General features: G+C 63.5%; 1 protein-coding gene across 2 annotated transcripts; it reads left to right on the top strand.

The window, feature by feature from the left end:
* Nucleotides 1-723: 723 nt before the first annotated feature.
* On the top strand, nucleotides 724-11595 carry ZBTB47 (zinc finger and BTB domain containing 47). Of its 2 annotated transcripts, none has more exons than XM_060110091.1 (6): nucleotides 724-872; nucleotides 5230-6795; nucleotides 8427-8574; nucleotides 9908-10023; nucleotides 10660-10804; nucleotides 11058-11595. In XM_060110091.1, the coding sequence occupies exons 2-6, from the start codon at nucleotides 5311-5313 to the stop codon at nucleotides 11393-11395; spliced, it is 2232 nt and encodes a 743-aa protein (XP_059966074.1). In that variant the 5' UTR covers nucleotides 724-872; nucleotides 5230-5310; the 3' UTR covers nucleotides 11396-11595. The 2 variants fall into 2 exon arrangements, with proteins under 2 accessions (XP_059966074.1, XP_059966073.1); XM_060110090.1 differs by lacking the exon at nucleotides 724-872 and adding an exon at nucleotides 1583-1701.
* The last annotated feature ends 423 nt before the right edge of the window (nucleotides 11596-12018 follow it).

Genomic DNA, 12018 nt, shown 5'->3' with positions numbered 1-12018 from the left:
CTTTTTCCACCAGGGTCTCTCCTCACCCTCCATCTGGCTATGTGTTTTCCTCCTCTTTCTCTTGGCGCTCTTTGGTCACCCCCATCTTGGCCCGTGAGATGTTTTCTCCCTGGCCCTGGGATGGCCCTGTCGTAAGGGCCTACCCATCCTGGCCTCAGGGGAGGCCCTTGCAGTTTCACGGGACAGACATCAGACTACAGGATGGCGCCTGCCGGGGATCTCGGCCTCTGCTCCATTTCCTTCCCTGGCACCCAGAACCAAGTCACTCTGAACAGGCCCCAGAGTTCCCGCCCACTCATGAGTAAGGTGGCATACTCAGGGGACACTGCTACAGCCAGGCATGGGTGGGTGTGTAAGCACAACTGCACATGTGAGCGGAGGGGTAGGGGAATACTCTGTGGTACTGCAGGATGGGGTCAATGTGAGAGTGACCAAAGATGGGGCAGCCATCAGCTTGGAGTTGGGGGTACAGAAAGGCATCTGAATGATGACATGGGCCGTACAAGAGGCCCCCTCGCCACAATGGCGGCCCAGCCACCACCTAGACCCTGCCAGGCCCAGCACCCTGTGGTCCCCACCCTGCTGCCTGCTCAGCCTGGCAGTGTTCCTTTGCAGCCTCCTGCCAACCCAGCCAGCCCCCAGCCCCCACTGGTGTCCATGCCAGAGCAGCATTCCGCAGGCCTGGCTGCATCTCCCCAGCAGAGACGGAGCAAGGCGGCCTCTCAGCAGCCATCAGGCCACACGGCTGGGGGACACAGTGGGACCTAGGCCTCTGGGCCTGTCACATTAAAGGATTTCATCAGTGCAGCTGCGGTACGGGTTCTCGCATCTCCTGCCCTGGGCGGCCCTGGGCAGCCAGAGGCAGCCACCAGGTAGGGGTCGTAAGGGTCGACCAGAACCAAGTCCTGGAGGCACAGACCAAAACAAACCCTGAGCTGTCCTGGGGTGGGGCCGGGGGCGGCCAGGCTAGTTGTCGATCCTAGACTCACCCTAAGGTCTGAGCAGCCCAGGCCAGAGGGTGGGGATGGTGACGCGGCTAGGATACGGGGGCTCGGTCCCTCAGTGTGAGGTCGCTCAGGGGAGCAGGTGTAAGCCTTTCCTGCAGCTGATTGTGGGGGGCGGAGTGGGGCGGGGGGGGGGGGTGCGGGAGAGCTCAGCTTCCCGATTTCAGGGCCGCCTCCTACTCCGACCCCGCCTCTGTGGCGCAGCTGGAGGACACCGAGGTTAGACTCCGGGACGAACTTCCCGGAGGAAAGGGGGCCCGGCGCGGGAGAGTGAGGCCGGGGTCCGTCCGCTAGGATAGGAGCGGCGGGTCCTGGTCAGTGGCCCAGGCGGCCCGAGGAGGGGCGGGCTGCACCGGGACGGCGAGCACCACGCGTGTCCGCGACCCCCGCCGGCGCGCAGGGCGGCCTGGCCCTTTAAGCGTCCAGACGGCGGCCCCAGCTGACGCGCGGGCTCCAATCGGCGCCCCGCGCCCCCCGCCCGCCGCGCCGGAGGCTCTGGGGCCGCAGCTGCTCGGCGGCTGGACTCGCCGCGGCCCTGCGCCTCTGCCCGCCCGGCCGCGCCCCCGGGGGCCATGGTCGCGGGGCCCTGCGCTGGGGCGGCCCCCAGCGCGGCGCTTCATGGAGCGGCCCCGGCCCGGCCGCCGGGGGCAGCGCGATCCCGCGGGGCCCTGTGAGCCCCCAGCGCCACGGCACCATGGTACGCAAGGCCCTGCCTGTCCCCCCGCTTATCCGCCCACCTGCGCGCTCTGCCCTCTGGAGCGCACGGCCGGCCGGCTCGGGGTGGAGGGATGTGAGGGATCTTACCCCTCTCCGGGTCTCCCCGACCCCTTCTCTGGGTCCTTGCGGGTTGGGAATGCGGCGCTCTGACGCGGCCTACGGCGGGGAAGGGGTTAAATTCCTGGGGTTGGGGCCCGGGCGCGAGAGGCTGAGGTCCTGCTAGGCACTGGCGGAGGGGGGCGCTTCTCTGGGCCCGGACGGCACCGCCCTCGGACTGGGTGATGGGGGGAGGGAGGAGGTCGGATTCCCGCCTGGGCCTTGGGCCACGTGGGCGCTGGAGACGCCCTGCCTGGGGATTCGGGGCTCCTGGGCCGAGTGGAATGTGGGGGACGCCTGCAGCTTCGGTCCAAACTCCTGTGTGACCTTGGGCCGGTCTCCCGCCCTCTCTGGGCCTGTTTCTCGGGAAGGACGGATGGCCTGAGTTGAGAGGAGGCTGGCATAGACACCTCCTCCCTAAAAGGAGGAGGCTGGAAGTCATGAGCCTGTGCCCCCTTGCTCAGTCTGGGCCCACCCACTGCTGCCCAGCGATGGAAGGATTGACATGGGAGTAAGGTGTGCAGATAGACGCCCAGGTTTCATCCTAGGGCCTCCAGGGAGACGCCAGGGCAGGGTAGGAAGCTGGTGGTTTCTTGACAGGGAGGCAGGGTACCCCTTAGGAGTAGGAGGCTCTGACCATGGTAAGGCAGCCTCGGCAGGTGTCCCTGGCACCTGGCCTTCCCCCAGCCTGGCTTGGGGGGAGGGTTGAGGGCATGAAACGCCCTGGCAACGGAAGTGCCTGGCCACTCCCCTGGTCTTGTATCTTAGCTGGGCTGGCCTGGACTTGGGGGTGGGGTGTGTGGCTGCAGCTGGCACAACCAGATGGGGAGGGGCATCTGCAGCCTCAGGGAACTAGCACATCTGGCCGGAGAGGCAGACACAGCTGGTGGCCCTGTGTGGGAGGTACCAGGCTAGGGGGTAGCCGCGCCCTGCTGAGGGGCTGCCAGTTATGGACTTAGGCAGCATCTACGTGCCTGGTCAAGGAAGTCCAGTCAGGCTGCCCGGTTGTAAGGTTCTTGGGCCCCTCAAGGGCCAAGGATGGTGCTGGCTTGGCTGGGAGTATTGCCTTGGAAATGGAGTCTTTGGGGCAGCACGACCCCCTAGACTAGCCCTTCTTCCCCTGCTGAGGCCAGAGGGGTCCTCACTGGATCCTGCGACCAGATCTGCACAAGGGAAGTGTCGGGCATTGCCCTTGCCCCATGTCAGGCAGGCACTGGAGGGCATTCTGTGAAGGGGGAGCAGTGGACCAGAACCCTGTGCCCTAGGGTGGGTGCCCCACAACAGGTCCGACATTGCCAAGTCCTTATCCAAGCCACTTCCCCACCACTGCCTGGCCCCTGGAGGCCCTGAGGAACCCCTGATGCAGCCAAGTTGCACCCTGACCCCTCACTGACTCGCAGGTGGCAGCAGCTGTGGGAAGGAGGGTGCAGGTCGCCAGAGGTGGTGATGGGGTCTGGGGAAACACAGCTGGTCCCCTGGGTGGGAGGGTCCCCACATGCCTCATCCTGCTTTTTAAGTCATTAAAGGCCAAGAAATAGTTCCACGTGGAATAGTGTCTAGTCCAGCACAGACTGGGTGGCCTTAGCAGAGCTAAGAGTCTAGGGGCTCTGCTCCTGCTTGCGGTGGGACCCTCCCATCCTGAGCCTCAGTTTCCCCATCTATGTAATACGGGTTGGTCCCAGAAGATGAATCGGAATGAGTCAGTGGATAGAGATGGGAGGGGGTTGGCATCTTATCCCCATTAGATTGGTCAGGCCTGGACGGGCCAGCAGCCCTGAGACAGACGAGCAAATGGGTGGCTTCTTGGCTGGGGGGAAGGAGGTGTCAGGGGAGAACTTAAGAGGGATGGTGGTGAGAGAGAGAGACAGAGAGAGGGCATGGGTGCTGTCCTGGGCTGCTGGATGGGAAGGGTGAAACCCAGGGCAGATCTGTCAGCAGGTTGCCCCTGGAGGCTCCCTGAGGCTCATCCCAAGGCCCAGGGCAGATCCTCTCATTCAGGTGACCGGAAGGACTGGCATGAAGGGGAGGGGTGGGCTGTGGATGCACAGGACTGGGGTTTCATCACAAGGCTTCCAGAGAGGTGCACGGCATCAGGGAGCTGATGTCTTTGCAGTGCAGCAAGGTACCCTCAAATGTAGGAGGCTCTGACTTAGCTGCACAGGGCCTGAGGAGGGCCAGAACCTGGAACCTGCAGGGCTGGTCCAGCCAGGCAGGTAGTCGACAGATGTTAATTGAACATCTGCTGTGCGCTGGACCCATGCAAGGGACTGGGCAGCCTGCCTGTCTGTGCTGCCCACCTTTTGGGGAAGCCGCTGTGGTGCAACCAGGAATAATTACTCTGGGCAATTCACAGGTACCGGATGTGGCCCAAGGGTCTAGGAATCTGACCCATCAGATCCAAGGGCCTCCCTCAGGCTCCAGAAGCCCCCAGTGGTGTGACCTCCAAGATGAGGCCATCTCGGAACCTCTGGGCCTGGACCACACCTGACCTGGGGTCTGGGGGCGTAGAGGGAAAAGGGTTTTGGGACAAGCCTTAGGGGCCTCCTGCCTCAAGCATGGTGGACAGGTAACACAGCTGTGTCCTTTGCCTCCACAGAACCTTTCTGTGGCGGGGACCTGCTGCCACCAGGCCTGAGGCCACAGGCAGCAGCCTGGCCCAAGCCCTGACTGAGGAAGGAGGGGACGGCTGGACTTCACCAGCCTCCTCCAACAGGGCAGCGGGACCATGGGCTTGGATTTCTTCACAAAAGTTTCTGCCTCTGCAAGGCCTCAGGCCTAGACCTTGAGGGCCGCTGTGGGTGAGCTGAGGGGTTCCCTCAGGTGCTGCCCCAGGGGTGCAGTGGCCAGAGGCAGAGCGGTGAGCCAGTGAGCCTGACCTGTTCTTGAGCTGTCTGGCCTTAGGCAGGCTTGGCTTTATTTGTATGCGAGTGAGTGTGGAAGAGAGGATCCATGGGGCCCAGAAATGCTGAAGGGATGCCTCTGGGGATGCTTTTGGGGAGACAACCCAGTCCTGGTTTGCTGGGATCAGCCCTGGTTTTAGCATCAAAAGTCCCGCATCCCAGGAAACCCCTAGGTTCCTGGCCCACCTGGACGGTTGGTCACCCTTGAACCTTTTCCTTCCCCTTTCTTCCTCTTCCCCTCCCCTTCCCGGGACGACTTCTCCCATTTCACAGTGGAAGAGCTGGAGGCCAGGAAAAGTTAACCACTGATCCAGGGGCTGACATGCGGCCTCAGAATTCTGGTCACAACCAGAGTTTGAGCTCTGAGGAAAAGCAAACTTGTGCTTGAATCCTGGTTCCCCCTCGTCCTTGCTTGGGCTTCGGCACCTTCCCTGTAACACGGAACCAGGAGTGATGGGTGGGTGGCCACCTCCCAGATGGCCTTGACCTGACCTGTGCCCTCTGCCCCACAGTTGCTGGTTGAGAAGACGACGGACTCACCGGCGGCCGAGTTCTCGCTGGTGGAGGACGTGGCGCTGCACTTCGCCTGCTTGATGGGCCGCCTGAACGAGCAGCGCCTCTTCCAGCCTGACCTGTGCGACGTGGACCTGGTGCTGGTGCCCCAGCGTAGCGTCTTCCCGGCCCACAAGGGCGTGCTGGCCGCCTACAGCCAGTTCTTCCACTCACTCTTCACCCAAAACAAGCAGCTGCAGCGCGTGGAGCTGTCCTTGGAGGCGCTGGCGCCCGGCGGCCTGCAGCAGATCCTCAACTTCATCTACACGTCCAAGCTGCTGGTCAACGCAGCCAACGTCCACGAGGTGCTCAGCGCCGCCTCACTGCTGCAGATGGCAGACATCGCCGCGTCCTGCCAGGAGCTGCTGGACGCCCGCTCCCTCGGCCCCCCAGGCCCCGGCGCCGTGACCCTTGCCCAGCCGGCTGCCAGCTGCACCCCGGCCGCACCACCCTACTACTGTGATATCAAGCAGGAGGCCGACGCCCCGGGCCTGCCCAAGATCTACGCCCGTGAGGGCCCTGACCCCTACTCGGTGCGCGTTGAGGACGGGGCTGGGGCCACAGGTGGCACGGTGCCTGCCACCATTGGGCCGGCTCAGCCCTTCTTCAAGGAGGAGAAGGAGGGTGGCGTCGAGGAGGCCGGCCGGCCCCCGGCGAGCTTGTGCAAGCTGGAGGGTGGGGAGGAGCTGGAGGAGGAGCTTGGGGGTTCTGGCACCTACAGTCACCGGGAGCAGTCCCAGATCATCGTGGAGGTGAACCTCAACAACCAGACGCTGCACGTGTCCACAGGGCCCGAGGGGAAGCCGGGCGCCGCCACAGGCCCGGCCACCATGGTGCTGGGCGGGGAGGACGGGCTGCAGAGACACTCGGAGGATGAGGAGGCCGAGGAGGAGGAGGAGGAGGAGGAAGAGGAGGAGGAGGAAGAGGAGGGCGGTGGCAGTGGAGGGGGGGAGGAGGAGGAGGAGGAGGAGGGCGGCAGTCAGGGGGAGGAGGACGAGGAGGAGGAGGAGGAGGACGGACACAGCGAGCAGGAGGAGGAGGAGGAGGGGGAGGGGCACAGCGAGCAGGGTCAGGAGAGCTCGGAGGAGGAGGAGGAGGACGGGGAGGAGGGGGAGGAGGACGGGGAGGCGGGAGGCAGGCAGGGGCCGGGGTGTCGCGGCAGCGGGGCAGACGCCCCTCCCCACAGTCGCATGGCAACGCGGTCCGCCCGGCGCCGGGGCCTCCCAGAGCCTGAGGAGGCTGGGCGGCAGGGTGGGAAGCGGCCAAAGCCACCTGCAGGAGGGTCTCCTGCCCCAGCCCGAGGGCCACAGACCGCTGACGGTCTGGGGGCCAAGGTGAAGCTGGAGGAGAAGCAGCACCATCCGTGCCAGAAGTGCCCGCGTGTTTTCAACAACCGCTGGTACCTGGAGAAGCACATGAACGTGACCCACAGCCGCATGCAGATCTGCGACCAGTGCGGCAAGCGCTTCCTGCTAGAGAGTGAGCTGCTGCTACACCGGCAGACAGACTGCGAGCGCAACATCCAGGTGGGCCTCGGGGTGGGTTCACGGGGCCCACAGGGGCAGCCATCCAGGCTGGGCCAGACTGGAACTGGGCCCCGGGCACCCAGTGTCCTGCTGCCTGCATTGCCCACACAGTCTGCAGAGACCAGGCTTGGCCCCCTGGACAGTGGGACCAGGCCAGGCCCAAGGGTGAGCCCAGGGTGGTGAGAGCTCAAGGGATAACGTTAGGGAGAGCTTCCTGGAGGAGGTGGATAGAGCTGGGCTTCAGCACGTGCAGAGACGTGCAGATAGGGGTAGAACAAACAGTACCCTTGGCAAGAGGGGCAGAGGGGAGCCCGGACTCGGGAGGATGAGAGTTGTCTGAGCACGTGAGGCTGGGGGACAGCCAACTCTGAGGAGGGATGAGTCAGTGTTCTAGTAAATCTCTGGGCTGCCGCAAGGCCAACAGGGCCACCATGTATAGTTTCTCAGACTGTGCCCTGCGCAAAAGCACAGATGAGGGGAGGAGGGGTTTGCCCAGAAGGGGGCGCCATTTCCCACTTCCTGCAAAGGCCGAAAGGAGCAAGGGGCAGCGGAGCAGGAAGAAACCCCTGCATTCAGCTCTTTGGAGGTACCAGCTGGCCTGGGCCTGGGAAAAGGGACTGGATGAGCAGTTTGGGAAGCGCAGGGGCTGCCGGGGGCCAAACAGGGGAGTTGGGCTGGCTGCCAAGCCTTGAGCCAGCCTGAGTCTGGGCCAGCCCGGCCTTTCAGGGTGCAGGCAGCACAGGGCCAGCCAGGCTGGTTTTTGCCTTTTCTGACTGGGAGTGAGGTTGGGGGGGGCAGTAGGTAGGCGGGTGCTAATTGCCTGAACTAATTGCTAATTGCAGTGCCCTGTGGAGAAAGTGTTATCTGGGGGTTACCTGGATTCCTGCCCCACCCTCCTGCCCACGCTCCCACTTGCCTGCCTGCTGGGCTGCCCTTTGACTCTCCGTGCGCACACACCTGAGCTTCCCTCCTGAAGGGGAAAGACGCTTGTACCTCTTCTGTCCCGGGCACCCTGACCCAGTTTCCGCCCGAGCCCTGGCCTGCTGCAGGGATGGGTAGGACGAGGGCCCAGGAGAAGAGGAGGAGGGGAGTGTGGCCCTCAGGGTTCCCGCCACCGTCTATTGCCTGATAGGCCCTTGTACCTCCTACAGTCCCCAGTCCTTTGGAATCTGTCTCCTTGGGGATCTCCATGGTGTCAGAGCATGGGTCCCAGCAGGGGGAGGCAGCAGAGATAATGGCCCAGCGCTGCCAGGACCCGTTATCTGAGGGACTTCTCCATGAACTGAGTAGCCTCCTCACCCACTGTGGTCCTTCAGCCAGTTATGTGTCTCTTCTTTGTAGAAAGATGCCTTGTTGAAATGAGCACAGAGGAGGGACTTCCTGGAAGAGGTGGCCCCTGACCCTAGTGAGTTCAGGATGAGGGACCCACCCTGGGTGGGTGGGTAGGTGGGTAAGTATTTAGGGAGTTACCACCCCCAACTCTCAGAACATCACATCTGGCTGGTCCTTGGACATCAAGGCCTCTCTCTCCAGCACAGTTCAGGTGGGGAAACTGAGGCCCAGAGAGGGGCAGTGACTAGTCCTAGGTCACATGGTCCTGACCCAGAGCCTAAAGTCTTCTCACCCCACAGTGTGTGACGTGTGGCAAAGCTTTTAAGAAGCTCTGGTCCCTCCACGAGCACAATAAGATTGTGCACGGCTACGCAGAAAAGAAGTTCTCCTGTGAGATTTGTGAGAAGAAGTTCTACACCATGGCTCACGTGCGCAAGCACATGGTCGGTAAGTCCAGGCTGGTGAGGGATGGAGCCTGAGGTCCAAGCGGGCCAGCTGCAGGGTGTTCTGGGAAACACTTCACAATCCAAGGGCAATATGAAGGGGTGAGAAGGCCCCTCGTAGGTGGGAGGTAGGGGATGGGGGGCTGGTTGCAGTGGCAGGTGGTCCTGGACAGGCTCTGGGGCCAGGGCTGCCATGCATAGTTGGGCAGGTTGCACATGGCACAAGGACTCCTGGACAAGATGGCAGGTGGGGACCAGAATCCAGCTAGCACACTGCCAACCAGGCTGTGCATCCTGACATGGGGCTGTGTCCACCAGAGCACCTTGGTCTAAATTACATGAAGTGCCATATGGGCTGACACAGGCCCAGTCTCAGTCTGAGGACAGCTGTGCCTCTGATAGGGCTTCAGGCTTCTCTGAATGCAACCCTCCCCCCAGGGGTCATACCTGGACACGGTAAGGAGGCCCAAGTGTGTTTTGGGCCACTTCGCTGCCTTGGGCATGGCTCTCCCTCCCCTCTAGGTGGGCTTGGCTGGGAGTCTGGTGTCCAGGTGGCCCTCCCTTCTTTGCCCGCTTGGGGCCTGGAGCTCTAGGGAGGGGTAGCCAACGAGAGGCAGTGTGCCCTGGCCAGGCCTTACCCCCGTTCTCTACCAGACAGTGCTAGAGGCCTCCAGCATGAACTGACTGGGAGCTGGGACCCCAGGGTCTAGGTATCAGCCAGAAGCATGCTGGGTAACCCAGGATTGGTGGTCCTTCCTGGGCTTGGATTCCCCAGCTCTGAACTCTGAGGGGGGGCCCCTCTGTGTCTCCAGTTGCTTCCTCCCACATCTTCCTTGGAGTTTGTTCTGGGAGGAGCGCAGGTAACTAACTCCCTCTGGATGGCATAGGACCCAAGGCTGAGGCCTTTACAGGTGCCACCCTCTGTAAAACCCAGCCACCCTGGAGGCCCAAGACCACTCTACCCTCTTTTTATAGAAGAGGGTGCTGAGGCTCGCTGAGGCACACATTGGCCATGCAGGGAGCCGGTGGCTGAGGCAGGATTTGAGCCGAGGCCAGTCCCACTTGAAATCCTTCTATCTTTCCCGGAAGCTTTGGGAGTGAGGCCAGAGGCTAAAGAACCAACAGGGCCTCCATGCCTGTCTGACCAAACAGAGAGACCTAGCCGGGAGGGAATGGGCCTCGCCTGGGAGACAGAGGCTATGGATCAGGCCCCAGGGTAGGTGGTGCCCTGGGAGGCGGGATCTGGGCTGGATCTGGGGGGTGGTCAGGCAGGGGTCCCCTGGGAGGAGCCAGATGGGTCCCCCCGAGATGTCATGGCCATGGTGCCTGCCCTGTAGCCCACACCAAGGACATGCCCTTCACCTGCGAGACCTGTGGGAAGTCCTTCAAACGCAGCATGTCTCTCAAGGTGCACTCACTGCAGCACTCCGGGGAGAAGCCGTTCAGATGCGAGGTGAGCTCCCTTCTCCTCCTGCCCCAGGAGCCACCAGGGATCAGAGGCAGCAGCTGCTTAAAAACCAGGGGTTGGGGTACTGGAGTATAGGATGCAGAAAGAAAGGGGCCCCTCCTTGATGTCTGCCTCCCACTCCATCCTTACCTGGTTGCCCACCTGCACCTCCCCCCACACCCCTGCCACTCCACCCTAACCCAACCCCCAAAGGTTCAGGGTGGGAGGTCTGCATGGGCTGGAACCATGGGGCAGGCTTTTTGGAGAGGTGGAGAAAGGAGCATCTTAGGCAGAGAGGTCAGAGATGGAGCTGCAGGTGGGGATGAGGCGGGGGCCTTTGGACCAGGAGGAAGGATGGAGGGCCTTAAGCATGAGGGCTCCCTCCACTCTGTGGCCTCTTCCCACTTCCTGACCCCCATTCCTGCCTGGGCCCTGCATGCCCATGGCCTCTCCACCACCTGTGCCCGTGCACTGCCCCACCCCAGGAGCACCTCGGCTGGCCTTTGCATCCACACCTCCTTGCCCAGGAGCCCCTCCCCATGTGAGTCCTTCCCACAGCCCTGTGGTCTCGGGCCAGCACTTCCCTCCCTGAAGGCTGTTCCCCGCCGGGTCTCACCCCCTCACCCTCCACCCCGCCCTCAGAACTGCAACGAGCGTTTCCAGTACAAGTACCAGCTGCGGTCACACATGAGCATCCACATCGGCCACAAGCAGTTCATGTGCCAGTGGTGTGGCAAGGACTTCAACATGAAGCAGTACTTTGATGAGCACATGAAGACCCACACAGGTACGGCTGCCCCACGAGGAGGGGCTCCACACCGGGCCGGGCCCCCTTCTCCGCTAGGAGGCTCAGCGCTGGCCTCCTTGCCTCCCAAGGTCGGGCGAGGCTGGTACAGGCTGGCCCAAGGTGGCAAGGATCCGAGAGTGCCAGAGCTGGGCCGGGATGGTTCCGTGGACGCCCGGAGGCTGGCCCAGGGCCGGGGGGGGCGCATAGCGGCCCGCCAGCAACTCCCCACGGCCCATCACCACCCACCCCGCAGGGGAGAAGCCGTACATCTGCGAGATCTGCGGCAAGAGCTTCACCAGCCGGCCCAACATGAAGCGGCACCGGCGCACGCACACCGGCGAGAAGCCCTACCCCTGTGACGTGTGCGGCCAGCGCTTCCGCTTCTCCAACATGCTCAAGGCGCACAAGGAGAAGTGCTTCCGCGTCAGCCACCCCCTGGCCGGCGACAGCGCCCCCGCAGCCCCGGGCCTGCCCCCCGCCCTGCCCCAGGCCCTCCCCCTGCTGCCCGGGCTGCCCCCGACCCTGCCTCCCCCGCCGCCGCTCTTCCCCTCCGCTGCCAGCCCCGGCGGGAGGCTGAACACCAACAACTAACTGCCTGCCTGCTGCACGGGCCCAGGACCCTCCACTCGTCCTCGTGGGGCGGGGCGGGGGGTAGCAACACCTCCAGAGTTGGCTGGACACGCTCTGCCCGGGGCCTCTGACCCTGGGGGCTGTGCAGGCTGGCAGCCCCCAGAGCTGGCGGAGGACACCTCACTCCCAAGTGCCCCCTTTCAGCGGCTCCTTGAAGCCTTTACTTTTTGTCTGTTGTTTGTTTTTTGGAAGTGAAGGAAAACGAAAAGAGAGGAAACTCTTGACAGCATCCCCCTCCAGGTGAGGGGGGCGCTGGAGGAAGCAGGTACGGGTGGGGAGGGACCTGGGGAGCAGGTGTGACTGGTCGCTCCGCTGAGGCCTCAGCCGGAGGTGGGTGGCCAGGCCCAGCCCGGGTCACCTTCAGCTGCTCATCCCCGCCCGTCCTGGGCCCCCTCACTCGCCCCTCATCCCGGAGGGTTTGGGGAAAAGTTGGGGTGCCGTCCCCCTTTGGAGGACTTGTGGGCCCACTGTGAGGGCTGCGGATGCTGAGGCAGGAACTTGGGCCCGGACGCCGGGGGTTGTGTGGGGTGGGCTTGCGTGGCGAGGTGCGACGACTGCAGCTGTGCACCGTGGGGAGGGGGGCG

The sequence above is a fragment of the Mesoplodon densirostris genome, chromosome 10, assembly GCF_025265405.1.
Source record: "Mesoplodon densirostris isolate mMesDen1 chromosome 10, mMesDen1 primary haplotype, whole genome shotgun sequence".
NCBI classification, from domain to species: Eukaryota; Metazoa; Chordata; class Mammalia; order Artiodactyla; family Ziphiidae; genus Mesoplodon; species Mesoplodon densirostris.
The sequence above is the reverse complement of the archived record's forward strand: the minus strand, read 5'-3'. Positions and strand labels throughout refer to the sequence as shown.

What these genes read in the sequence shown, in the direction of transcription:
- ZBTB47 (XM_060110090.1), top strand. An exon ending in CGTGCGCAAGCACATGGTCG is followed by an intron (nt 8,575 to 9,907) that starts GTAAGTCCAGGC and finishes CCTGCCCTGTAG; the next exon opens with CCCACACCAAGGACATGCCC. An exon ending in AGAAGCCGTTCAGATGCGAG is followed by an intron (nt 10,024 to 10,659) that starts GTGAGCTCCCTT and finishes CCCCGCCCTCAG; the next exon opens with AACTGCAACGAGCGTTTCCA.